Raw genomic sequence first — 26,691 nt, 5'->3', positions numbered from 1 at the left:
CTGCAATTTTACATGGGGCTGCATCTTCCGGTCAGTGAGCGGTGGGGGTGGTGGGGGGGGGTCCGATGTCGCACTGTGTCATTTATATTTTCAGTTCGGCGGGCGTGCAGCCGAGTTGGCTGCGCACCCACTGAACTGTCAAAGGCCACTTAAGCTCTTTAAAAAAGTAATTAAACCAATTAATGGACCTGCCCATCCAACCTTAAGGTTGGCTGCAGGCAAAGAGCCCAGGCGGCCTTCAGAAAAAACATGGAGCCTCATCCATGGGTGGGATGAGGTTTCATGAGGGATTTAAAATGTGCACAAAATGCTTACATATAAGAAATTGACATGTCCCAGCTCATGTGACAGTGTCATGAGGGCACATGTCAGGAATATTTTTTCCATCCTTCTACAAAATTTTTAAAACTTCCACTGATCTGTGTGCTCTTTTGTGCGCATGTGCGAAAAAGCACACTCCCAGATCAGGGAATCCGCACCCCCCCCACGCAAACCCCGCCTGCACAGGGAGCGCACAGTGCTTCTGAGTGGATGTTATGCTGAGCGGGCCTTAATTGGCCCACCCACGTAAAATGGCGGCACGCCCCCGACTGTGGGCGCCGATCAGGAATCTGCATGCCTATGCCTGCTCCTGCACACCCACCCCCCTCCCCCCCCCGGCAGGGGAAAATGTTGCCCCGGGCTTCAATTCCTGAAATCTCAAGACCACCATGGAGAAAAATCTGCCGCAGCTACAAATCAGCAAAGGACTCATAAACAGTGAACTCTCTATTTTTTTTCTTTTTGCATTGAGCTTTAATTTGGCTAAGAAAGTAACTGCCTACTGTATAGCTTGCAATTCTGTATGTGTGTATGTGTTGCGAAGGCTGGACGCAGATTTAATTTTTATTTCTTTATCTGGGTATTTTTTTTTCCTCAATAAAAACAAATGCCTTTTTATTTTAAACTCAAGAAAGCCTGCAAGACTAGTTCCTTATGTACAATCACTACATAAATGGTTAAACACAGACAGTGAGTGAATACCCATCATCCTTAATAATTCAAAAATGTACCCTGTTGTGGTCAGATTTGGGAGTGGTATCATGGGGAAATCATGGGCCGGATTTTCCCTTCGGCAATTTGGGGATGGGGCCCGCTCACCGAGGGGAAAATGACGCGGGATGATGTTGGGAGGAATCTCCAATGTCATCCTGGTCCCTTTAAATGTTTAGGAAGGCGGGCGGACAGGGAAATCAGCTGTCCGCCCGCCAACCTGTCAATGGCCAATTGATACCATTGACAGGCTCATTAAGATAATTAAAGACCTGCCCATCCAAGCTTAAGGCTGGCGGGCAGGCCAGGAGCCCCAGCGGGCTCCAGATTATTCATGAAACTTCATCCACTGGCAGGATGAAGATTCATGTCTGTTTTTTAAACATTTAATACATTTTATGTGTTTATTATTAACATGTCCCATCTTGTGTGACATTGTCAAATGAGGGGGACAAGTTAATAATTTCAATATTTATGTATTTTTAGACTTTACTTACCTGTCACGAATCTCCCTGAGACAGGACTTTGCCTCAGGGAGCAGTGCACCTCTTTTGAAATTCAAATTACTCTGGTTTATCTAAAAATGCAAATTCTCTCATTACACGTCATATTCTAGTTATCATTTCAAACTTAGCTTCTCTTCTGGCACACCAAACCTTCAGACCAGCTATCTTTAATTCAATTAAGTCTCCTCCCCCACCTTCAGACACTCACAGACATACACTATTCAAGGTTTACAATAAATTCCAATAACTTTATGAAAATTATTATATTGTCCTGACACCCCCCTCCTTACCAAAAAAATGAACCGTCATAATTTAAAAAGACAGTTTCATTTTCTTAACCTTTCGTATATTGCCTCCTCTACATATTACACTATTACACTAATAGATGCATGCATTAACATAACTATATATACAATCATTGGTATCAATAGAAATCATTCCAGTCTAGTGTCCAGGTTTTAAATGTCCAATTTTCCCTTCAAGCTTCAAGCTCTTGACAATCCATATGCAATCAGATTTTCCCATCCAGCCACATTTATAATCTATAGATTAAATGGTTACAGTAATAAACTCCATCTGAATAGAATTGCACTTCTGCCTCGAAATTTGTCCAGAAACTTTAAAGGATTTGGATCTGTATAAACAATTGTTTCTGACAAATTGTTTGCAACGTACATTTCAAAATGCTGCAATACTAAAACCAGACCCAAAGTTTCCTTTTTGACTGTTGAATACCTTCTCTGTTGTACATTCAACTTTGGTTAAAAATACCCGATCGGTTTTTCAATTCCATTTTCATCTTCTTGTAACAGTACGGCCCCAATGCCTATATTGCTTGCGTCAACAGCCAATTTAAATTGTTTGGCATAATTAGATCATGCCAAAGCTAGTGTCGTAGTTAATACGGTTTTCAAACAATCAAATATCTTCTGACACTCCTGAGTTATTGAAACGTCTTGTTTTCTTTATAATAGTTCAGTCAATGGAGCAACCACTCAGCTAAAATTTGGTACAAACATCCGGTAAAACCCACCCATGCCCAGAAATCTCAACACATCTTGATTTGTTGGAGGCATGGGAAAATCCATGATAGCCTTGACTTTCACATCTCTTGGAGCCACCTTACCATATCCAATGATACAGCTTAGATACTTAACTTGTGCTTTTGTGAATTCATTTTTATCCAAGTTCATCACCAAATTAGCTTCTTGTAATTGACAAAACAATTCTTCCAGATGCTTAAATGCTCCTCCCATGTCTGACTGAAAACTACCAAGTCAAAAATTTAAACAGCACAATTTCTCATATCTGCAATTACTTTGTTTGTCAGTCTTTGAAATGTTGCCGGTGCATTTTTTATACCAAATGGCATGACATTAAACTGATATAATCCATCTGGCATCACAAAAGCTGATATCTCCTTTGCTCTCTCCGATAATGGTACTTGCCAATATCCTCTTAGCAAGTCAATCCTTGTGATAAATTTTGATTCTCCTACTTTCTCAATGCAATCTTCCGGCCATGGTATAGGTTATGAATCCATTTTTGTCACTGCATTCACCTTTCGATAGTCCACACATAGGGCAGAATTTTCTGCCTGTCGGACAGGTGGGCGGGGAGCCGATCCCCGCTGGAGAAGTGGGCCGTGCCACCATTTTACGTGGGCGGGCCAATTAATGCCTGCTCAGCGTGAAGTCTGGTGGGAAGTGCTATAAGCTCCTTGAATGGGTGGGGGGATTCCCTAAAATTGAGTGTGCTCTTTCGCACATCCATACAAAAGAGTGCGCATCTCCCTGAGGCTAAGTGCTGCCTCAGGGAGATTGCTTCCACATTGAAAAATATTAAAAATAGAAAAAAAAATTCTGTAACATGTCCCCCTCATGTGACAATGTCACATGAGATGGGACTTGTTCATAATTTATATAATAACTTTATTCAAATTTTTGAAACCCTGCATGAAACCTCATCCTGCCGCTGAATGAGATTTCATGTTTAATCTATTTGTTGCCAGGGCTCCTGGCCTGCCCACCAACCTTAAGTTCCTTTAATTGTTTAAATGATCCTGTCAATGGCCTCAATTGGCCATTGAGAGGTCGGCAGGCCAGCAGCTGATATTGCTGCGCCTCTGCCTTCCTGAAACTTTAAGTGGGGCGGGATGACTTCGGGGGTTCCGCCCGATGTCATCCCATGTCATTTTATGCATTGGCGAGCGGGCCCAACCTCCTGCTCCCCGCTGGCAAAACTCTGCCCACAGACTTTGTGTTCCATCTGGTTTCGGTACCAATACAATAGGTGAACTCCAGTTACTGCAACTAGATTCAATGATATCATTTTGAAGGATGAATTCAATTTCTTTCTGTACTTGTGATGCCTTTGGCCCGATTTAATCTATAAGGATGTTGCCTAATTGAAGATGAAATTCCTACACATACATCATTGCTAGCTAAATGTGTCCTCCCCAACTTATTCCCACAAATAGCTTTGTGTGACTGCCAAAGCTTTCCAAATCACCTTGACACTTGTCTGGAATGTAGCTCAATATTACTTTTAAATTTTCAAGTACCCCCTCATTATCCAATCTGATTAGAGGAAAATCAATTTCAGAATCCAGCATTTCTACCTCTTTCTCATTATCTACCACCACTAATAGCTCCTTTTGGTCCTCTTCCCTGTCAAAGTACTTTTTAACCATATTTACATGACACACCCTCTGCTTCTTTCTTCTATCTGAAGGACTTATTAAATAATTTACTTCACTCAATTCCTTTTCAATCCTGTAAGGCTCACTAAACCTTGAGTTTAACGAGTCACCCAGTACTAGTAACAGAACTAGCACTTCCTCCCCAGCATCAAAAATATGAGCTGTAGCTTTCCTGTCTGCCCTCACTTTTATCACTTGCTGTGATACTTTTAAATGTTCCCTAGTCAACTCACATGCTCTGTCCAATCTTTCTCTGAAGTTTGCTATATAATCCAGGAGAGTAGATCCCTGAATTTTGATCCACCAATTTCTCATGAATCAATTTTAGTGGTCCCCTTACCTCAAGACCATAACCTAGTTCAAGAGGACTAAAACCAATTGATGCATTAGGAGCATCCCTAATAGCAAATAATAAGAAAGGAATTCCCATAACCCAATCCTGCAGATAATCCTGACTACACGGTCTCATCGTAGTTTTTAGAGTTTGATGCCATCTTTCTAAAGCCCCTTGCGACTCCGGATGGTGAACTGTTGACTTAAATTGTTTTATCCCCAAACTGTTCATTACTTTCTTAACCAGCTGTGACATGAGGTTTCAACCCTGATATGATTGTATTTCTTTTGCTAAGCCATATCTTGTAAAAATTTAGTTAACTCTTCCACAATTTTCTTTATTGTAATATTTCTCAAATGTATCGCTTCAGGAAATCTTGTAGACACATTCATTATTGTCAGTAAGTACTAATTTCCACCTTTAAAAGGTTCTTTAAATGCTGGAATTGAAATTAAAGGTGCTGGTTTAATCACAGCTTGTTGTTTCCCTATCACCTGACAAGTGTGACATGTTCTACAGAATTTGACTACGGCCCTATGAAATCCAGGCCAATAAAAATATTTTTGTACTTTTGCCTATGTCTTTCCAATTCCAAAATGTCCCCCTCCCCATTGGAATTTTGTAAGCTGTCCTCAGAATGTCATTTCTATGATCAAATGCTATTACGATCTGATCAATACAATCCCTCCAGTTTTAATTTGCTGAAGCATGATAAGGCTGCCATTTTTTCATTAAAATGTTACCCTTAAGGTAATAACATTCTGGAATACATTTTGCCTCAATTTCTCAGTCAGCTGTCTGATATAACTGTTTTATTTGTGAATCCTTTTTCTGCAACCCTACCAACTGCCTTGAGTTAAATACCTAAGCTGAATTGTCCTCTGTTCTTTCCTCCTGAAAGTTGTTATCAAACACAGTGCCAGATAATTGGATTTCCACACCTTCCTCCTGCCTTTGAACTTTCCATTCTTCTTATTTCAACCTATGAGCCTGAGATCTTGTTATCACACAATCTGGAAACAATCCAGGATGCTCTCTCTGCAGCACTTCTGTTGAAAATACTTCTACAGGCTGCTCAACTGCGACAGGCATCACCCACATCTGTGACCCCAGCTATATTATTACCCAGAATAAACTGAACCTCTGCAATGGGCATTTTTCCCACTACTCCACCAATAACCTCACCAGTTTTCCATTTACTCTTTATATTTACCTTCCACAATGGCATAGGTTTAGCATCTCCATAAACCCCACTTATTATCACCTTCTCCTGCAATACTCCCTCTGAACAATGAATATCACTATCCCACAACATTAAGGATTGACTAGCCCCCATGTCTCTTAAAAATTTAACATCTTTACCTACTCCACCCTGTACACATGGAAAGACTTCACATAAAAAATCTTTAAACATTTCTGCAACCTGCTCCTCAGAATTCTCTTGGGTAAAATGTGACCACATTCCCACTGCTTTGCCTATAACTGATAATTTTTGTTTTGTCTGTACACAAACCATTGGTTTTTCCTGTGCCTGAACCTAACCTCAGAATCCACAGGATTTTTACTTCCAGAACTTTTCTGCACCCCAATAATCCCAATAAATTTTCCCAGTAATTTCCAACATGCTGACATCATGTGTCCAACTTTATTACAATGAAAATATCTCAATTTTCAAATGTCACTTCTACCCTAAGCACCTTCCTTTTTATTCCAAAACAAAATGTCTTGCAAATTTCCACCTACTCCTTCTCTTCACTGACGACTCATCTTCCCACTTTCTATCCTTCCCTGATTTAAAAGTGACTAAAAAAGGCTTAACTTGATGAACTAACTCTTAACCATCAGCTACCTCTGCTGCTTGTCTTACCGTTTCAACCCTCTGTTCCTCCACATGAATTCTCACTATTAAAGGAATTGAATTTTCAAGAAGAATTACCTAAGAGCTGCATATATCATGTCAATCTTTAATGCCCATATCCACTGGTCAAAATTACTTTGTTTTATTCTTTCAAACTCAATATAAGTTTGCCAAAGCTGTTTTCTCGTATTCCTAACTTTCTGACTGTATGGCTCAGGAACCAACTCATAGGCACTCAAAACATCCTTTTTTATTACATAGTTCAGTGACATTTCTTCTGACAGTGAAGCATAAACCTCATGTACTCTACACACCAACCTGGAAATGTAACAGTTTTCCTGTGGCCTTTTCATCTATTTAGCTACCTTCTCAAATGAAATAAAGAATGCTTCAACAACTCTTCCTCAAACTTTGGAAGAGCTTGTACAAATTTAAACATCTCCCCACAGCATTCTGGTCTGGAAATAAGTCCTTCCATCCCTTCTGGCGTTTAAATGCCAGCATTTTAAGCTGGAATTCTCTCTCTCTCTCTCATTTTTCTCTTTCCTGCCTTTCTAACCTCACCATTTCTAATTCCCTTTGAAATGCCCTTTCTCTTTCCTTTTCTTTTTCTGCCTCCAGCTCCATTTTTTTCATTTGCGACTGAATTTGAGCCCATTCCAATGAAACACCCCTTGGAGAACTCAGTCTCTCAGGTATTCCTTCCAGTTGCATATGCAATGCTATACCTTCAATTATGTTTGATTTCCTTACCCTTGCAGGTAACCCTAATTGTAACCTATCTGCCAATTCCATTAACTTAGCTTTGTTTACCTTTTGTAAACCAACCAAAGTTATAACTTCAACTCCCAGACAAGCTTAGCAACTGCCAAAGCCATTTTGCAGTCTCACTACTTAAAGAAAAACTTCACACCAACTCCTGAATTCAAAGTGCCTCTTGTACTCATAACCTTAAGATTCAAGAACTCCAAACCAATCCAAGATTTTCAAACATATCCCATAAAGAGCCCCCAATTTTGTTATGGCACAGTGGATGGTAAATGCTGAGCTGTTCAAATTCCAGAGGGATACTTGAAACATCTGCCATAATTACTTTACAATTTGTATTTATTTTGAGATGTGTGCCTTGAATTTAGTAGTAATAAGACCACTGAGTCTTATAGGTATTTTACTAAACTAAATTAAAACTTTATTAATAAAAAATGATTTTAAGCACCTACATAGGTTTACAAATTACTGCTTTGATAACTCTCTAGCGAATCTAACTCCCAGTCACACCTCCGTTAAGGCAACAATAAAACACATAGATTTTAAAATACCCAGGCAAAATAACACGATACCCTGAACAGTTGAGTTCAAAGTGAGTTTTCTTCACTTCAGTTCTTATAGACAGCAACTTGAGGCTTAGAGGCTGCAGGCTTTTCACACCTGTTAGATCTTAGACTGCTTCTTCCCTTACAGATAACCTCATCTCCTTTATACACGTTTCTCCCTTTTTAATGTAAACCCCATTGTCTGGATATGTCTTTTCAACTCTACTTTTCTAATAATAAAAATCTTTCATCGTACCAACTTTAGCAGTAAACTTTGGGAAAAATAAACAAACTGTTTGGCTTCTTCTGGTTAAGTGTAACATTTCACTACCTGTTTTGAAATTCAAATTAGTCTGGTTTATCTAAAAATGCAAATGTTTCCTAACAGCTCACATTCTAAAACTTCAATCATGTTTACTCAGTTAGCATTTCAAACCTAACTTCTCTTCTGACACATTAAAGCCTTTAGGTCAGCTGTCTTTAATTCAATTAAGTCCCCCCCACAGATGCAAGCGCACACACACACACACACACACATACACACGCACACACACGCGCACACACATGCGCACACACACACGTGTGCGCGCGCACACACACACACAAACAGCCACATACTGTTCCTAGTTTACAATAAATTCCAAAGCATTATGAAAATTATTATATTTTCCTGACATCTGTGACCTTTACCTTTACCTACTGGCATCAATTTTATTTTTCATGAGTTTTCATACAATCATTTAGCCAAATTGATTTTACGTAGTTTTAACATAAGATTATTGCCTTTTATGTTAAACCTTTCTCCCCTTAGCAAAAGCAGCTGCAAATTACTGAAGATAATTAATTATTAATAAAAACATTATCCTACAGTAAATAATAGCTCTTCTGCAAGTGGGGAAGATATATTTTACTTTTAGAAAGGAGAGGTTTATTTACACAATAATACCTCCCAAACAAAATGTAGAAACATGGGTATAGGAAGATACCTCTGGGGTTCTGACAATGCCATTTGACCCCAATTTGTACAAAATATTGCCTGTTTTTGCAGGCGCTTGGTCCACTTAAATTGGCCTTAGAATTGGAATGATATGGATTTCTAACAGTAAGCCAGAGGTTCAGTTTGCTATGTGGTTTTGGACTAGTTCCTGCCTCATTTTTATGCATAATTTGGGACAATAGTAAGAAGTAATTGAGCCAAAGATGTTAGCACTCTTAATGAAACTTTATTTCCACTGTTAGTCACCTTGCACTGGTCCAAACTGACCTCTATCCCCCACAAATGTTGGCCCTTCTGACCTGAACTGCATTGTCTGTTTTATCCATCCAATGCCAGTTCACACAGCCAATTGAATTAACTTACAGCTGTAAGGTGCATGTTCCTAATATGGAAAGGGTTGACATATATAAGGGATAAAGTAATTGGCTTCGGAATGGTGGAATAAAGTCATGTAATGAAGTAGTTTAAACTACCAAATTTAAAAAGTCTACAATTTTAAGAGTCATTTGATAATGTGTTAGACTAAGACTGTGAGAGGTATTGAACTTTCATTTGGATTGGATGTATGGGGTTTGTTTTTAGCTATACTGCCTGGGAGTTAATGTTGAAGAGTGGATGATGGCCTGCTTGTTATAGAACTTGTCCAATTTTCATCCCACTGATTTCAATGAAAGGAAATCATATGGAGTCTAGAACGAGCAGATGAACCATATCATTGAACGTACCCTAAAGTTGAAAATGATCCCTTGGCCAGGATTTTTAGGTCAGTGGGCGGGTGTGATTGGCGGGTCTGGGTTCAGCCAGGGAATGGACCGCTGACCGCAATCGGCCCGTGACTGTGAATTCATGGTGGCTGGCCAGTTAACAGCCAGCCAGCATGAAGTGTTATCGAAAGGCTCAGTGCTGCCTGGAAGGGGGGGGGGGGGGGGTGGTGGGTGGCAAGAGAAGGGCGAGCACTGAAGTCAGCGCGGGTGCGAGCGAGCACTCTCAGAAATCTCCCTGAAGGCAGAGAGCTGAAGACCCAAACAATCTAAAATAAAGGTCACGGAAACCAGAAAAAAAGTGTCCAAGCTTCATAATCAGTTGCCTGAAAATGTAGCTTATGAAAGTACTGTCCACAGAAATTTATCTTTATTTTAATTTATCATGGAAACCTCATCCTGCCCGTGGATGAGGTTTCCTGAAGAATGCAAAGGCTGTCTGGCTGATTCACCCGCCTGCCAACTGTAATGTTGAATGGGCAATGAAAAATTGGTGTTAATTGCGCCGTTAATAGGCTTAATTGCCCTCTTAATTATCGGTGAGTGTGCACGCCCACCAACTGAAATATCGCGCAAGTGCGCGATGATGTTGGGACGCTTGCCCGATGTCATCATACGCTATTTTTACGCTCGAGCAGGTCAGGCATGCGCTCGCCTGTTCAGCGAAAAATTCTGCACCTTCCCTTGTCTCCAAAGTACATATTCAGTGAGGCCATAAAAAAAATCAGTAAAATTGTGCTTTGGGCTTATTCAAATAACATTTTCCCCGACAAACAATTTGATTACTTTTGTTGAAAATCAATCATTCATTGTTGCAGCATTAAAGATTGTCAGATGCTCCCTCACTCACTGGTTCCTTTGGCATAACTAAGCGATACAGACCATATACAGTTTCAATTCCCTGTCCGAGTTGCCCAGGTGGCAGTAAAGACACTTGGGTTGGCCTCAATATCCTGTGTGGAGGATAAAATCAGTTAGCAACGCTAACTTTTTTGTAACTTCTGCATATTTATACATGGCACCAATTTTCAGATAAAGTACAAGGAAGGGCGGAGGGTTCTTCACTGTTATGTCTTACTGCTATTGGATTGTGTTGGCACTGCACATATGCTGAGGGAAAGGAAAAAGTAGAGAAGGGATAAACAGAAGGCGCCTCTGACTAGACGACTTTAATCTGGAATAGCAGTTTAATAATATTGTTAGAGAATTGGGAGCAGGCTCACCCAGTAACCTTTTGCTGTGCATGGGAGGAGATATGTGAAGATAAAGGAAATCCATTTTGGAAACAAATTAAGATCTTTCAAAATACAATTGGATTGAGAATAGCGATTGTTATATTATTTAAAAATTAAGATTTCTTACTAGTCCCTAATGAAGAATTAAAAACAAAACACCTGTACAAATCAATACAATGTCAAGCATTATTGCCACGAACAATGGCAGTTAAAACAGATAAATTAGTTTGTTCCTTATTTTCTCTTGTCGTCACTAGTCCTCCCCTCTCTCTCCAATGAACTGTTCAGGAGAAAGGACCAAGTTTGAACTAAAAGCTTGTGATGGCAAAAACAATTTGAGTTCATGTAGCACCACTCTATGGCTGTTTACACAACGTGCTAGCATCATATAGATAAAAAGCAAAAGCAAAAACACATTTAATGTGACCAAATCTTTTGTCAGCTTTTGCGGTGTAAAGTTGTTTGGGGACTTTCAAGGGGACTGCTTTAGTTCTAATTCTGAGCACTAGATGCAAAGCATGCTACAGCCTGAAAATTACAGAAGAGGAAACAAAGCATGTAAAGGTTAACATAGTCTATCAAACCTGAATGTAATCATTATAACCATTGGAAAAACAACCTGATATAAAAATCTCAGAACTTTACTAACTTTTACATTGTAGTGAATAGCATTTGAGTGAAAAATTTCTCACCAACAATAAAGAGCTAAATCCTACTTAATACTGTTTACATGGTAAACACAACAAATTTATATGTGTTGGCTATTTAGGAACAGGAGTGGGATGTTCAGCCCCTCTGAGTCTGCTCTGCCTTTCAATTTGTTAGATCAAGGCTGATCTGTACCTCAACCCCATTTATCTGGTATCATTCCATATTCCCTGACCACTCCACAAACAAAAATCTATCGATTTCAGTCTTGAAAACTACAATTGACCCAGTATCCACATTCTCGTGGGATTCCAAATTTCTACTACACTTTGTATAAAAAATGCTTCCTGACATCAATCCTGAACAGTCTGGCTGTAATTTTTAAAATTATGCCGCTTTATTCTGATTTCTGCCATCAAAGGAGATATTTTCCATTTATCTTCCTTTGAATGATGAATCATTTCAGCATTTTAAACACCAGGGGCTGAATATTATTCTCCTCATGGGTGATGGTGGGGGGTAGTGGGAACTATTTAATCAGGCGGGAAAGTGTTGGGTGAAGATTACCTCGCCTTTCAGAATTCCCCCATGTTAAGCCTGAAGTGGGAAGGCTTAAGGACAGCTTCTACCTTAATTCCATATGTATATGTTTCAATCTTTATTTCACTCTCTGTAAAAAGGATTATAAGGTGAATGATAATCAGTGCTTTCTACTTTCTGGTTCTGTAAGAATTCTTCAAGGTGATTGGCTGCTTCACCTACTTGATCTCCTGTAGTTTGCGCCAGAATGAGATTAATATCAGGAAAGATGAAACTTATGTCATCAGGATCACAAGATCTTTGCTGGAGGTTTTCTTTGGAGTCAGCAGCGAGGGCTGTCACTTCACCTCTGACCGCAAAACCCAGGTTATGATTCATCTCAAATACAGTTATCCATCATTTAGCACGTGTTCCTAAAGAATGGCATGTTGATCAAAAACGTACGAAATGAAAATAACTTTCTCATAAGGAAGCATGTAATAAGAGTGGGTTATGTCCCTGACCTGTAATTTTTCAATTAGAAACCTATTTTTATGTATTCATTTAATATATTTAATGTAATTTATGTATTAATTAAATGGGAAACACACAAATAAGTAACAAGTAATGACTAACCAAATGTTCACCAAATGCAGAAACTTGCCTGATTAGTTACAGGAAGGTGTGAAACATCAAACCACTGGGACCAAAATGATTTGGCTGTAATGAAGCTATTAGGGTGGAAGTCGAGCCCCAAGATACTGAGTGCAGCTGGGGTGTCTGATAGGGCTGGACAGGGCGATCAACTATACTGGATTTTCCAGGACCGTCCCATAATTCGGCTTTAGCCCTGCGTCTCAGGTCAAGCCTTCTTGGGATGCGTTTTGTCCCGGATTCCGAAGGCAAAATTTTTAGCTCGGCGACCCGCTCAAGCGTAAAATGACAATTAAAACCTGTTAAGGCCATTAAGTAATAAATTGACTTGAATTACAGTTGGCGAGCAGGCAAAAAGGTCAAAAGGCCTTTGCACTTTTTAGGAAACCTCATCTGCCGGCGGCATGAGGTTTCCTAAAGCCAATAAAAGTAAAATAAACATTTTAAATCTTTATTATTAATGAGTCCTGGCTCGTGTGACAGAATCACGTGAGGGGGTGTGTTTCATTTCATTTTTAATTTCTTTATTTTTTTTATATAGGCAGCTCTGTGCCAGGTTATGAAGCACACACCTGCCTACACGTGTGAAGTTGGTGCTCGCCCTCCTTCCCCCATCGCCCGCACAGGCAGAGCTCAGCGCTGCCACTCGGGTTTCACGCTGGGCAGGACTTGATTGGCCCGCCAGCGTGAGATCGCCTTCCGGCCCACAATTGCGGGTGGCAGTCGGCTTTCCAACCACCCCTGTCTGCCCCCATAGGGCCTGCCCGACATGGGTCAAATTCTGCCCCTAGGCTGTTGGCAGGTCTTTTTTCCCTGCGTATGGGTCGGGTACAGCAGGTTTGCAGCTGATGTCCAGGGTTGTCCAGCATGGGTCCAGGTGGCAGATGGGTTAGGCGCCTCCTCCCAACCCCTGCACATCTCTCACAGGTTTGCCAACAACCCACCCCGCTCCCTCACCCTCACCCTCGCCCACCCTCACCAACACACTCACGGCGAAGTGCCCCTTATTTTTTCCAACCACAAGCTGGAGCTGGTCACCCTGGGACAAGGATGTGTTTGGTCTTCACTCAAAATCTTATCCGCAGCCATTCTGCATAGGGGCCTGGGTGGGTGTAAATTTTCTCAATCTCAAAAATGGCCCTGATATCAGAGAGGGTGGAGTGGCAGAACTGGTGGCCACCTAAGGGATCAGGTTTGGACCTCTCATCAGAACACCAACACCAAGGAAGCGACTTGGGCGCAGGGTAAAATTGTAGAGGCGGACTAAAGAGCACCTTACCTGTGCCATAATACCCACTCTCTCAAGATGCCATTTAAATAAGTTGACCTAGCCATGACTCTGGATAGTGTAGCGAGATTAGAATCATGCAGGGTAATGCCTGACCAACCACGCTTACTGACGCACACGCAGTAATCACACTCGTCAAAAACAGAGGTCATGGCCGGCAGGGCTACTTGGAAATGTTGCCTTATCTTAAAACTGATGTAAAGCAAAAATGCATTATTAGAACATGCTCTAATCAGGGGATATCTGTGTTGATATCAGAATATTTTTGCATGTAACAGCAGATAAAATTATAATAAAGCTGGGAAGTAACATCAAAGACTCTGGGTGAGACCTAAGGCCTACCTTTCAAAATGTCAGTCACATACAGCTGATCTACAAAGTGAGTCTGTAGTTCACTAACGCCAAGAGCTGTGTCACTTTCATGTTAGAAATAAATTCTCATGTTCATTTGAATATTTTTGCATATTTGGATATTTTTGGAGTGGATATGTTGCTGGACAAGTAATCCAGAGGCCTGGACTACCGATCCAGGGGCATGAGGTCAAATCCCATAAAGACAGCTGGATAATTTAAATTCAGTTTATTATTCCAGATTATTTAATTAATTATGGTGACCATAAAACTGCCAGATGATTCATTAATATCCTTTAGAAAGGAAATCTGCCTTCTTTATACAGTCTGGCATATAGGAAACTCCAGGGGCAGCAATATCCGGTTGGCGAGCGGGGGCGGGGCCCTTGCGCCAATGCGTAAAATGAAGCGCGGTGACGTCAGGCGTGTGTCCCGGCGTCACCGCGCATCGTTTAGATTCTCAGTCCGGCAGTCGGCTGCGCGCCCGCCGAACTGTCAGCGGCCACTTAAGGCCTTTAAAAAAGTAATTCATCTAATTAATGGGCCTGCCCATCCAACCTTCTGGTTGGTGGGCAGGCAAAGGGTCCAGGCAGCCTTCCGAGAAAGCATGAAACCTCATCCAGGGGCGGGATGAAGTTTCATGAGGGATTTAAAATGTTTGGAAAATTTTTAAATAAAATGGACATGTCCCAGCTTATGCACCAGAGTCACATGAAGGAACATGTCAGGAATTTTTTTTTCTGCCTTTAATAATGTTTTCACACTTGAGCATCAGGGAGATGAATGCACTGTTCCGCGCGCACACACGAAAGAGCTCACTCCCGGCTCAGGGAACTCCCCCACCATCCCCTCCCTTCCCCGCTCCCGCCAGCACAGGGAGTGCACAGCGCTTCTGGGCAGACGTCTCGCTGGGCGGGCCTTAATTGGCCCGCCCACATAAAATGATGGCATGCCCCCGACCGGGAGCGCTGATCAGGAACCCGCCCGCCCACGCCCGCTTCCGCACAACCGCCCCAACGGGGGGGATAATGCTGCCCCAGACCTGGAGTTGGTTGACTATTAACTGCCCCCTGAAAATGGCCCAGCTCGCCATTCGGTTGCACCAGAACTGCTATGACATTCAGCACACAGATTTCAGTGATTCAAGTGGGCTCACCATCACCTTCTCAAGGGCAAATAAGGATGGGCAATCCCACCCCATCTTCCAATCCCAACCCCAGCCGTGTGTTCACTATACCCCCTGACCTTCCCCTCTCCGATGCTGAACGTTCAGTGCTCAGCAAAGGACTTAGTTTCATACCCTTACGCCCTCACCTCAATGAATTTCGGGCTCGGCATGATGCTGAACTCTTCTTCCGCCGTCTTCGCCTCCGGGCTCACTTCTTTGGGCAGGAGTCCTCTCCCAGTTCAACGGATCCTTTTACCCATCTCCAATATTCTCCCTCCACCTGGACCCCTCTCTCTGGATTCTTACCTTCTGTTGATCTTTTCATTGAGAACTGTCGGCGCGACATTAGTCGTCTCAATTTCTCTGCTCCTCTCACCCATTCTAACCTGTCTCTCTCTGACCTTACTGCACTCCATTCTCTCAGGTCCAACCCTGACATTGTCATCAAACCCGCTGACAAGGGTGGTGCTGTTGTTGTCTGGCGCACTGACCTCTACCTCGCGGAGGCTGAGCGTCAACTCGCAGACACTTCCTCCTACCTCTCCCTGGACCATGACCCCACCACTGAACATCAAGCCATTGTTTCCAGGACTGTCACTGACCTCATCTCCTCTGGGGATCTTCCTCCCACAGCTTCCAACCTGATAGTCGCCCAAACTTGGACGGCCCGCTTCTATCTCCTACCCAAAATCCACAAACAGAACTGCCCCGGTAGACCGATCGTCTCAGCTTGCTCCTGCCCCACAGAACTCATTTCTCGTTATCTTGACTCCCTTCTCTCTCCCCTTGTCCAGTCCCTTCCCACCTACATCCGTGATTCCTCTGACACCTTACGTCACATCAACAATTTCCAGTTCCCTGGCCCCAACCGCTTCCTCTTCACCATGGACGTCCAATCCCTCTACACCTCCATCCCCCACCAGGATGGTCTGAGGGGCCCTTAGCTTCTTCCTCGAACAGAGGCCCGAACAATCCCCATCCACCACTACTCTCCTCTGTCTGGCTGAACTTGTTCTCACACTGAACAATTTCTCCTTAAACTCCTCTCACTTCCTCCAAATAAAAGGTGTGGCTATGGGTACCCGCATGGGCCCCAGCTATGCCTGTCTCTTTATGGGGTATGTGGAACATTCCTTGTTCCAGTCCTACTCCGGCCCCCTTCCACAACTCTTTCTCCGGCACATCGATGATTACTTCGGTGCCGCTTCATGCTCTCGTCGGGATTTGGAAAAATTTATTAATTTTGCTTCCAATCTCCACCCCTCCATCATTTTCACGTGGTCCATCTCTGACACTTCCCTTCCCTTCCTTGACCTCTCTGTCTCAATCTCTGGTGATAGACTGTCCACCAATATCCATTACAAACCCACCGACTCCCACAGCTACCTCGACTACAGCTCCTCACACCCCGCTTCCTGTAAGGACTCCATCCCATTCTCTCAGTTCCTTTGCCTCCGTCGCATCTGTTCCGATGATGCCACCTTCAAAAACAGTTCCTCTGACATGTCCTCCTTCTTCCTTAACCGAGGTTTTCCACCCACGGTCGTTGACAGGGCCCTCAACCGTGTCTGGCCCATCTCCCGCGCATCCACCCTCATGCCTTCTCCTCCCTCCCAGAAACATGATAGGGTCCCCCTTGTCCTCACTTATCACCCCACCAGCCTCCGCATTCAAAGGATCATCCTCCGCCATTTCCGCCAACTCCAGCATGATGCCACCACCAAACACATCTTCCCTTCATCCCCCCTATCGGCATTCCGTAGGGATCGCTCCCTCTGAGACACCCTGGTCCACTCCTCCATCACCCCCAACTCCTCAACCCCCTCCTATGGCACCACCCCATGCCCACGCAAAAGATGCAACACCTGCCCCTTCACTTCCTCTCTCCTCACCGTCCAAGGGCCCAAACACTCCTTTCAAGTGAAGCAGCATTTCACTTGCATTTCCCCCAACTTAGTCTACTGCATTCGTTGCTCCCAGTGTGGTCTCCTCTACATTGGAGAGACCAAACGTAAACTGGGCGACCGCTTTGCAGAACACCTGTGGTCTGTCCGCAAGAATGACCCAAACCTCCCTGTCACTTGCCATTTTAACACTCCACCCTGCTCTCTTGCCCACATGTCTGTCCTTGGCTTGTTGCATTGTTCCAATGAAGCCCAACGCAAACTGGAGGAACAACACCTCATCTTCCGACTAGGCACTTTACAGCCTTGCGGACTGAATATTGAATTCAACAACTTTAGGTCTTGAGCTCCCTCCCCCATCCCCACTCCCTTTCTGTTTCCCCCTTCCTTTTTTTTCCAATAAATTATATAGATTTTTCTTTTCCCACCTATTTCCATTATTTTTAAATATCTTGAAATCTTTTATGCTCTCCCCACCCCCACTAGAGCTATACCTTGAGTGCCCTACCATCCATTCTTAATTAGCACATTCGTTTAGATAATATCACCAACTTTAACACCTATGTGTTCTTTTGTTCTATTGTTGTTGACATCTTTTGATGATCTGCTTCCATCACTGCTTGTTTGTCCCTACAACCACACCCCCCCTCCACTTCTCTCTCTCTCTCTCTCTCTCTCTCTGCCCCCCCCCACACACCTTAAACCAGCTTATATTTCAACTCTTTCTTGGACTCACTCAAGTTCTGTCGAAGGGTCATGAGGACTCGAAACGTCAACTCTTTTCTTCTCCGCCGATGCTGCCAGACCTGCTGAGTTTTTCCAGGTAATTCTGTTTTTGTTTTGGGCAATAAATGTTGGCCTTACCAGTGATGCCCACATCCATGAATGAATAAAGAAAAATGGGCATTTTAAGTTCTCAATCAGAATCAGCAAGGCCCAACTAATTGTGGGAGCAGTGTTAACAATCAAATGAAACAAATGGCTAGTTTTTAAGGCAGCAGATGAAGTTCAACCGAGTTTGGAGGGAACAGCTTTCAGGTTGCTGATACTATCTTGATTTCTTGGCACGGAGAAGCGGAAAAAGATTCTTGATGCTCCATTGGTCCTGTAACTGTTAAGTAGTTAGGTCTTTAATACCATGTGATGCCTGGATTTCCTTGGTTACAATTGGTGATGACGTTTGTTTAACAATGCCTGACTGGCCTGACTGGATCTGCTTGTCTATCTTGTTCAGTAAACACACTGCAGCTGTTCTTTGCAAGGGCATTCAGTGACCTTAGCCAAATTTGGCATTGTATTCATTAGATTAAATGACAAGTATCTTATGCAATGGTCAGGAGCCTCCATATCATGAATTCTATCTGCTACCTCACACTAGTATTTTCATATGTGCACTTCGCTATCACGGCAGTGTATGCTTTGAAAGCATATGGACGAGTTGGAATATGGAGCACTTAGTACTTTCATTATGCTTCATTTTACACAGTAATACCATTGGAAACAATTGGTAAAAATGCAACTGTGCAGGCACTTTACTTTTGATGTAGGCAGTATATTACTTGGCTTAAAAACAAAAAAACTGTGGATGCTGGAAATCCAAAACAAAAACAGAATTACCTGGAAAAACTCAGCAGGTCTGGCAGCATCGGCGGAGAAGAAAAGAGTTGACGTTTCGAGTCCTCATGTCGAAGGGTCATGAGGACTCGAAACGTCAACTCTTTTCTTCTCCGCCGATGCTGCCAGACCTGCTGAGTTTTTCCAGGTATTACTTGGCTTGTTCTCTGCCTAGTTACATATATGTCATAGCCATTCAAATTCTAATACTCATGTTTTTGGTGACTTGTTCATATCCCTATCTAAGCAGAACAGAATTGGTTAGTGATGTTATGATATAACCAATGTTCTTTCTCATTTCTTTTTACTGTAAGCAGCCTGTTTGGGCGCACTGCATGTTTCCTTTACAATTGGACGCGCAGATGTGTAGCTTAAAGGGAACCTTGCTTGTGTGAGGCTTGCTTGTCCCCTGCTTATAATCTGGGTGACTGCAGCTGAGAGGGAACATTGAATACAACTCAAAGAGATTAGTTTAGCTTTTTCTACATGCTTATTTTGAGCAGGCCGAGTATGATATTTTCTAGAGATTCAACTTCTGCTTCTGGCACTAAGACTTATGGGCAACCTGAAACAGAATGCAGAAAACCATGACAAACCAGACTAAAGAATGTGATATTTGAAGCTATTATTAACTGACTAATCTAAACTACTCCTGTATAGAAGCTAAGACTTTTTGTTTCAGATTTTGACAATGAGGGGTCTGGAACGCAGAAGCAGGAAACAAAGAGCCTTTAATTGGACAAAACTCAAATGTTGCAAGTGCGGGATGGAGAGGCTGTGCAGCATATTCTACCTGCTACCTCACATTGGTGTTTTCATATGTGCACTCTGCTATCAAGGCATTTATGCTCTGAATGCATATGGACCGAGTTGGAATATGGAGCACTTAGTCCTTTCATTTTCATACAGACAAAAGACAATGCTTGTGAATTACAGTGAAATTTACCACATTTATTTAGAATTCTGCCTAAAATGTTAGAACAACAAAAGCAGGTTAGCCAGATTCCACTTAACTTGAAGTTTAAAAACGTGTTGCAGCACTCGTGTTATCACAGTGGGTAATCAGTGTCAGAATTAAACCACACATTATCACAGAATCATCAGCCACATTTTGTTGCTTTCTGTTGCATGATCATATACCATAAATGAAATCCAGAACATGATTTTTGATACCATTATGTTTTTAAAAACGACAATTGCTCCATACATTCGTTACATTTAGTTGTCTTGTTGGCTGATTTTCTTTTAACAATGTTGGTCAATTAAGTAGATTATGGCAGTCCTTTCAGAACGGTAGAATCATCAATGCCTAGCAATACCATCCCCTAGCTTCAATCTTTGGACGGATCTCTTTTTCCTTTATTAATTGTTGGGAGTGAATTATATCAACCTCTGATAATTTTTCAACTCTTACCCGAGTTGTTTTGCTGGCTGCTTCTTAACACTCATCTGTGGTCTCTTCATTTTCTGCTTTTATTTGTACTCAGCAGACTCAATCTTCATCCTTATACCACTGCACATTTTTCTGTATACTTATGACCTTTAAATCTCTTTATACAAAATATTACCAGTTTTTTTCTGTCAAAATATAAACCACTTTTATGCTCGAAGGCACAGTTTTTGTTATGTAACTTTGCAAGAACTGTGCTTTTTCTCTAAACATCCAGAAATTTAACTGCAATAAAACCTTCAATAATGCACAAAGAAATATTAACCTCAATGGCTTCACTGTTTTGTGGTAGGGGCGATTGCAAAGGTGAACCTAGTGTTTCTCACTAAAATAACAAACATCTGCCATTCAGCAGCTTTGCAAATATGGACCCACAGCATCAGTTGAAAGGAACAAGCCCAAATATGTGTCTACTTGTTTTCTGAAGTACAGAACTGGACTGATCTGATCAGCAGTTTTCACAAACCCTCCTGGGCCTTGACAGTGTAAAATATTGCTTAGCTTTGTGGCACAGAACTCCCAATTCCATGCATTTTCTTTTCAAAGGCCTGGCCTGATCTTGTCCTCCTGCAGAGAACAGGGGGAGAATTTTCTCCCCATTGTGCAGGCCGCCCGTGATCGGCTGCACACCACCATTTTACATGGGCGGGGCAATTAAGGCCCACCCAACGTGACGCACACCTGGAAGCGCACAGCGCTCCCTGTGCGGGCGGGGTGAGGAGGGAGAGTCGGGGCCTGAAATCTTTCGCACATGGCATGTGGAAGAGCGCAGAAATCTCCCTGAGGCACAGAGCTGCCTCAGGGAGATTACTTTGATGATGAAAAATTGAAAAAAAAGTTTTAAAAATTATTCAGACATGTCTCCTCATGTGACAGTGTCACATAAGCTTGGACATGTCAATGAAGTTTTTAATAAAAGTTTTTATTGAACTTATAAGCCCTTCATGAAACCTCATCGCGCCTGTGGATGAGGTTCCATGAAAAATGCAAAGGCCGCCTGGGCTCTTCGCCTGCCCGCCAACCTTAAGGTTGGACAGGCAGCTTAGTTGATGATTTCAATTGGTATTTAACTGGCCTTAACAGGCCTTTGACAGATCGACAGGTGCACAGCCAACTCCGGTGCGCGCCCGCTGAACTGAAGATTGGAATGACGCGCGGTGACATTGGGACGCATGCCCGACATCACCACGTGTCATTTTACGTGTCGGCGAGCAGGGTCCACCCCTGCACACTGACCAGAAGATTCAGGCCCTGGTGTTGTTTTTAGCCACAGTAACTCTCTTTAACTGCAGATAACTCTGGTGTATTTGGCTGTGAGTTGGGCATCCCTGAAGTCCCCCTGATAATCAGAGCTGCAGAATATGCCTTTAATATGCTGAATGCTTACACTGACTACTAATTGCAACACACATAAGATAAAAGCAAAATACTGCGGATGCTGGAAATCCAAAACAAAAACAAAAATACCTGGAAAAACTCAGCAGGTCTGACAGCATCTGCAGAGAGGAATACAGTTAACGGTTTGTTTTAAATTGCAACATACATGCTATGTTTTGTAGGAAAGTACAATAGCCATACAAGCTCTCCAGATAACAAGCTTCAGTTTATTATTCCTCCCAGAACTAAAACAACCTCGTACAACCATGAGAAACAACTACATAATCCTGACTGTCACATTGTCAAATTAGCTATAATTTCCCTAAAACAATTTGCATGTACTGGTATGTTTACACTAGTGTCTGTTCAGGCCCTTGAAGTCACTCCATTATATCCAATGTTCCTTTCCACTGATGCTGCATACTTTCTCCTATTACTTAAATACCTTCCCAGTATTAATGCTATCAGAATGTAATAATTTTAGTAAATTAACTTAATTAACCTTTATTTAATGCATTAATACCTGCTCAACACATTATTGACTTCCCTTATTCTATTTAACCTACACACAGCAGAAACTGGAAATATTACACTGCTTATGTAGGCAACCATTTTGCATACAAAACAGAAAATGCTGGAAAAAAATCAGCAGGTCTAACAGCATCTGTGAGAGAAAAACAGAGTTAATGTTTCGAGTCTGTATGACCCTTCTTCAGAGCTTTTAGCATCTACAAGATGCACTGCAAGAATTCACTAAGGCTCCTTCGACAGCACCTTCCAAACTCACGACCACTACCATCTAGAAGGACAAGGGCAGCAGATAGATGGGAACACCACCTCCTGGAAGTTCCCCTCCAAGTCACAAGCCATCCTGACTTGGAAATATATTGCCATTCTTTCACTGTCGCTGGGTCAAAATCCTGGAACTCCCTCCCTAACAGCACTGTGGGTGTATCTACACCACATGGACCGGCAGCAGTTCAAGAGAGCAGCTCACTGCCACCTTCTCAAGGACAACTAGGGATAGGCAATAAATGCTGGCCCAGCCAGCGAAGCTCACATCCCATGAACGAATTTTTAAAAATTCGCTAGGTATCCAAATGGTGCAGCACAACCTTTGCTTCTTGCCTGTCAAGAGCTTTCCATCGCCATCAAACTAGAGTGCTTGAAGGAGGGGAGGATAAAGGAGTGAAATTTGTTTTCCATTGATGCTTCAATGAACAATAGATTAAATCTTGTTCCTTTATAATTCAAAGAGGAAATTAAGCCAGCCACACCTCCTGTATTACTAGAATACAGCTTTAAAGGCAGCAAGTTTCATTAATTAATGTTTGGAAAAATACAAATCAGTTTACAGTAGCACTGGATTTCAGGATTTGGGATCCTCCAATCTTTTGCATATGTATAGGTATAGTTCGATTCTTTGCATATGTATGAGGATAACTATATCTTATACATATGTATAAGTATAACTATATCTTATACATATGTATAAGTATAGTTAGATCTGACCGATGCAATCCTTCGCTTCTTCGTTTGAAGCATTGACATTTAAGATCAAAGTGGTCCAAATTCAGCAATTAGGCAAAAATTTTGCGTCTTCCATTTAGATTATTTACTATCATAGTAAAAGGCAGAAACAGATTATGCAGTATTTAACACTTTGCTTCACAAATTTCTATCAATTTACTCACGAAAATTCAGAAATAATGCTTACCTTACACCTTTCATGCTGCTGATCTACTTTACACCTGGCTGTGAACGAGTAATTCTGCACTTGCCAGCAACACGTTACAGCCTCTGGCTCTGTGCGTAGGTTGACAGATATAACCTCTTGTGGAAAGCCAGTAGAAAAAGGAAGTTTGAAAATAGTTTTTAGTAAATCGTCTCCCAGGGCATTCTTTCAGTATTGGTTCAAAAAAAAAACCAGAGTAAGATCAAGACTTTTGAAAGTTTCACTGAGTTAAAGCCGAAAGCTGTATGACATCCACAGTTAGAGCTGAGGCTGTGCCTGAAACTTCCTTGTTTTTATGTATGTGATCACAGGTGAAGTGGCATTTGGCCTGACAATTGTGGGTGTGTTATTAAAGCAGTATTCCAGGAAAGCTCATGCTGATTATGTTTGCATTTCCTCCTGTCACCTGGTGATCTTTTATGTCTTATCACTATGATAACGCGGGGGCAGGACTCTGGATTTTAGATCGGAGCCCTGTTGAGGGGGTCAAATGCAAACTGTGGGTGTGTCAGGAGCTGTCACCCAGCAGCGATTTTCCCTGGATTGGCCAATTAGTGGCGAGAGCACGCGCTCGCTATTCAAATAAAGTCAACAGGCAGGCTCCCGAAGCTGACGGAGCCAACTGAAGGCGCTCTGCCTCTGAAGGAGCTGCAGCCCACTGTTGAAGTAAGGGACAGAGAGAGAGAGAGAGATTCTCCATCTTGAGGTGCCACCTTAGTAACTTAAAAACTTTTGAATTAAAAAATTGCCACAGCTACCGGGCCACCATGGGAAGGGAAGCCCCCGCCCAGGGCAGCTCGTGGCCCAGGTAGGCCTCAAAGCTAGCCTGGGAAAATCCAGTCAGCCTCTGATGATCGGCAGCACGAAATTATCCGCCTGCTTCTTTCCATCTTGTGCCCATTATCAGGGTGAAAACTTTCTCCCATGGGTCAGGCAGCAGATGGACTCTTGGGTGAAACCCAGTTTCACTGCTCCCTTTCTTCTGCACCAGAGTTTCTTCAGGTAGAAGGGGTGTGCGTGGGGAGGGAGGGAGCGGGGTTGGGGGGCGGGGGGGGGCGGTGGATCTTCCATAATGTAGCCTACAGCAGGAGAGGGTCTCCAGGCCTTCCGGCAAGAGCTGTCGGCCTGGTGGATGGGCTGGGGTGGGGATGCCTCGTGGTCAGGCACCGTGTACCCATCGGAGGTCCCCCCAAGGTGTGAACTCCCCAACTGCGTCCCCAGTGGCGCTGCTGGGACAGGGCAGCTGATGGCCATTTGATTGGTTCGCAGCTCTTTGGGTGGAATCGTCCCAGATTTGCACTAAGTGCGGTAGTATCGTCCAAAACTCACCGTATTAATTATGCATTCCCCGGAAACATGCCGCATCAGGCTGCCTCACATTTGCCCGCTGTGCCCTCACTTCCTCACGCTGGGCGCTATATTTAAAGTGCTGCCATGCGCACACCTCCCAGTGCTTCAAGCTGCTCAGGAGACATGGCCTCAAAAGGCAAATAGACTGCAGCCCCCAGGCTCAGTGACGCGTCCCTCAAGCACCTTTTGGACACAGTGGAGGCCTGCCGTGATGTCCTCTACCCCCCACTCTGGCTGCAGGATGAGCAGCAACATCGCCAATCTGGCTTGGGAAGTGGTGATAGCGGTGGTCAACACCCTGCAAAAGAGGACAGCCATCCAGTGATGCAAGAGGATGAATGATCTCTGTTCCGCCAGGATAAGTAATTCTTCTCATCACTCTCAACTCACACACTCACAAACCCATCACTCGTCCACAGGGCTCTCACAACTCAAGGGACAACACCATTAACTGTCATACACACCCTCCCTCATGTCTTCGTCAGATTCTTGAGCTTGCATCCTCATCCTGTCCATGGCTCCACTCACCACACAAACATACCGTGCAATGCCATGCGTCCTGCTCACACTCTCTCCATCTGTATTCATGCAGGAGAAGCTGGCTCACAACAGCAGGGAGAGGTCCCAGACCAGGAGTGGAGTGGCCCACATTAGACCCCTCACTCACTTTGAGGAGTGTGACAACGTGCTGACTAGTGAGGATGTGGAATGTGCCTGCAGTGATGGACTCAATGCAACTGTGAGTGCTCTCTCTCCTGCTTTTGGCTCTGCTGCCATGCACTAATTATCTCTACTGTGGTTCACAGGGAGCTTTGCCAAGGGACCGACATTCTCAGCCAGTCAGTCCCTCAGCTCCATCCAGGTCATCACCTCCAGCCAAGAGGACACCTCCTCTACTGAAGAGATGGAAATAAGCAGCCTAGAAGACTGTCACAGCCACACCCTCCACCAGTGCAGAGATCTAGATCTAGAGCAGGCTCAGGTTCACAATCTGGTAGTCACTGCATGGACACGTGTCTAAAACATGAGGAGGCAGGTTCAGCCGAACACCCCAGCACTTGGAGGACAGCTGGGGAGAGGCATCTGTGAGGTCTGAGTCCGATGACGGACCTCTGTATTTGACCTTTCAACTCATCCTGGAGAGTCAGCAGAAGACGTGGGAACATCTTGCAGAGCTGTTGGAAGCCCTCAACAGAGTGGCACGTGAGTCGGAGGACTACGTCTGCCTGCTCTCTAATGAAGTGATGCCCACATATGCGCATGTGAAGGTCTCCATGGGGTGGATGGCAGACACCATGGAGACCCTAGTTCAGCAGAACGTGGAGATGTGTACAAACATGCACTCCATTGCAGGAGCCATGGGTGAGTTCCAGCAGTGGTGTCATGAGAGGAAAACTGGGCACCTCGCTATCTCCCCAGGTGCTCCTTCCCCTCAAGGAATCAGGCCAGGGTCTTCCGACACCCAGAGGGAGGAGGGGTGGCAGTTGGACACCCCTGGGTCGTCTGCTCATGAATCTGAGGCTGTCTTCTCCCTCCAAATCCCCTTTGCCTGTGACCCTCTCAACCCCGTCCTCTATCACCACAGAAAGAGCAGCTGGCCCACAGGAGAACAGCCAAAGCAAGACGGGGCCCCCAAGGCCTTGGCTCTCCAGAGGACCCATGCTAAAGGCATCAGAGGCAACAGGGCCAACCATTGTACAGGCTGTCTTTACCCCTGCTGCAGATGTTGGGGCAACACCTAGAAGTCTAAGATGTTCAAAAGTTAAGAGATTCTGATCGGAGTTGGTTGCATGGTGAACACATTTTGTCACTACAATCTGTAAATATATTCACTTTCACTGAGTGATGTGTAATGCTGACTTTCAGCTTCATTGTCAGGCTTCATGAATCCTCCCC

At 43.4% G+C, this 26,691-nt stretch overlaps 1 protein-coding gene across 5 annotated transcripts in view; it reads right to left on the bottom strand.

Annotated features, from left to right (window-relative positions):
- The window catches only part of blnk (B cell linker), a 241,080-nt gene that overhangs the window by 141,196 nt on the left and 73,193 nt on the right, over positions 1-26,691 (bottom strand). For 2 of the 5 annotated variants that reach the window (XM_041210359.1, XM_041210360.1), the window contains exon 1: positions 23,428-23,636. The exons of the other annotated variants lie outside the window; for them this stretch is intronic. In XM_041210359.1, the coding sequence (XP_041066293.1) occupies positions 23,428-23,441 (14 nt within the window). In that variant the 5' untranslated portion in view covers positions 23,442-23,636. Of the gene's footprint in view, positions 1-23,427; positions 23,637-26,691 lie in introns of those variants that run through there. 5 annotated transcript variants of the gene reach the window in all.

This window comes from Carcharodon carcharias, chromosome 17 (assembly GCF_017639515.1).
Source record: "Carcharodon carcharias isolate sCarCar2 chromosome 17, sCarCar2.pri, whole genome shotgun sequence".
Taxonomy (NCBI): Eukaryota; Metazoa; Chordata; class Chondrichthyes; order Lamniformes; family Lamnidae; genus Carcharodon; species Carcharodon carcharias.
This window is presented reverse-complemented; position numbering and strand designations above follow the sequence as displayed.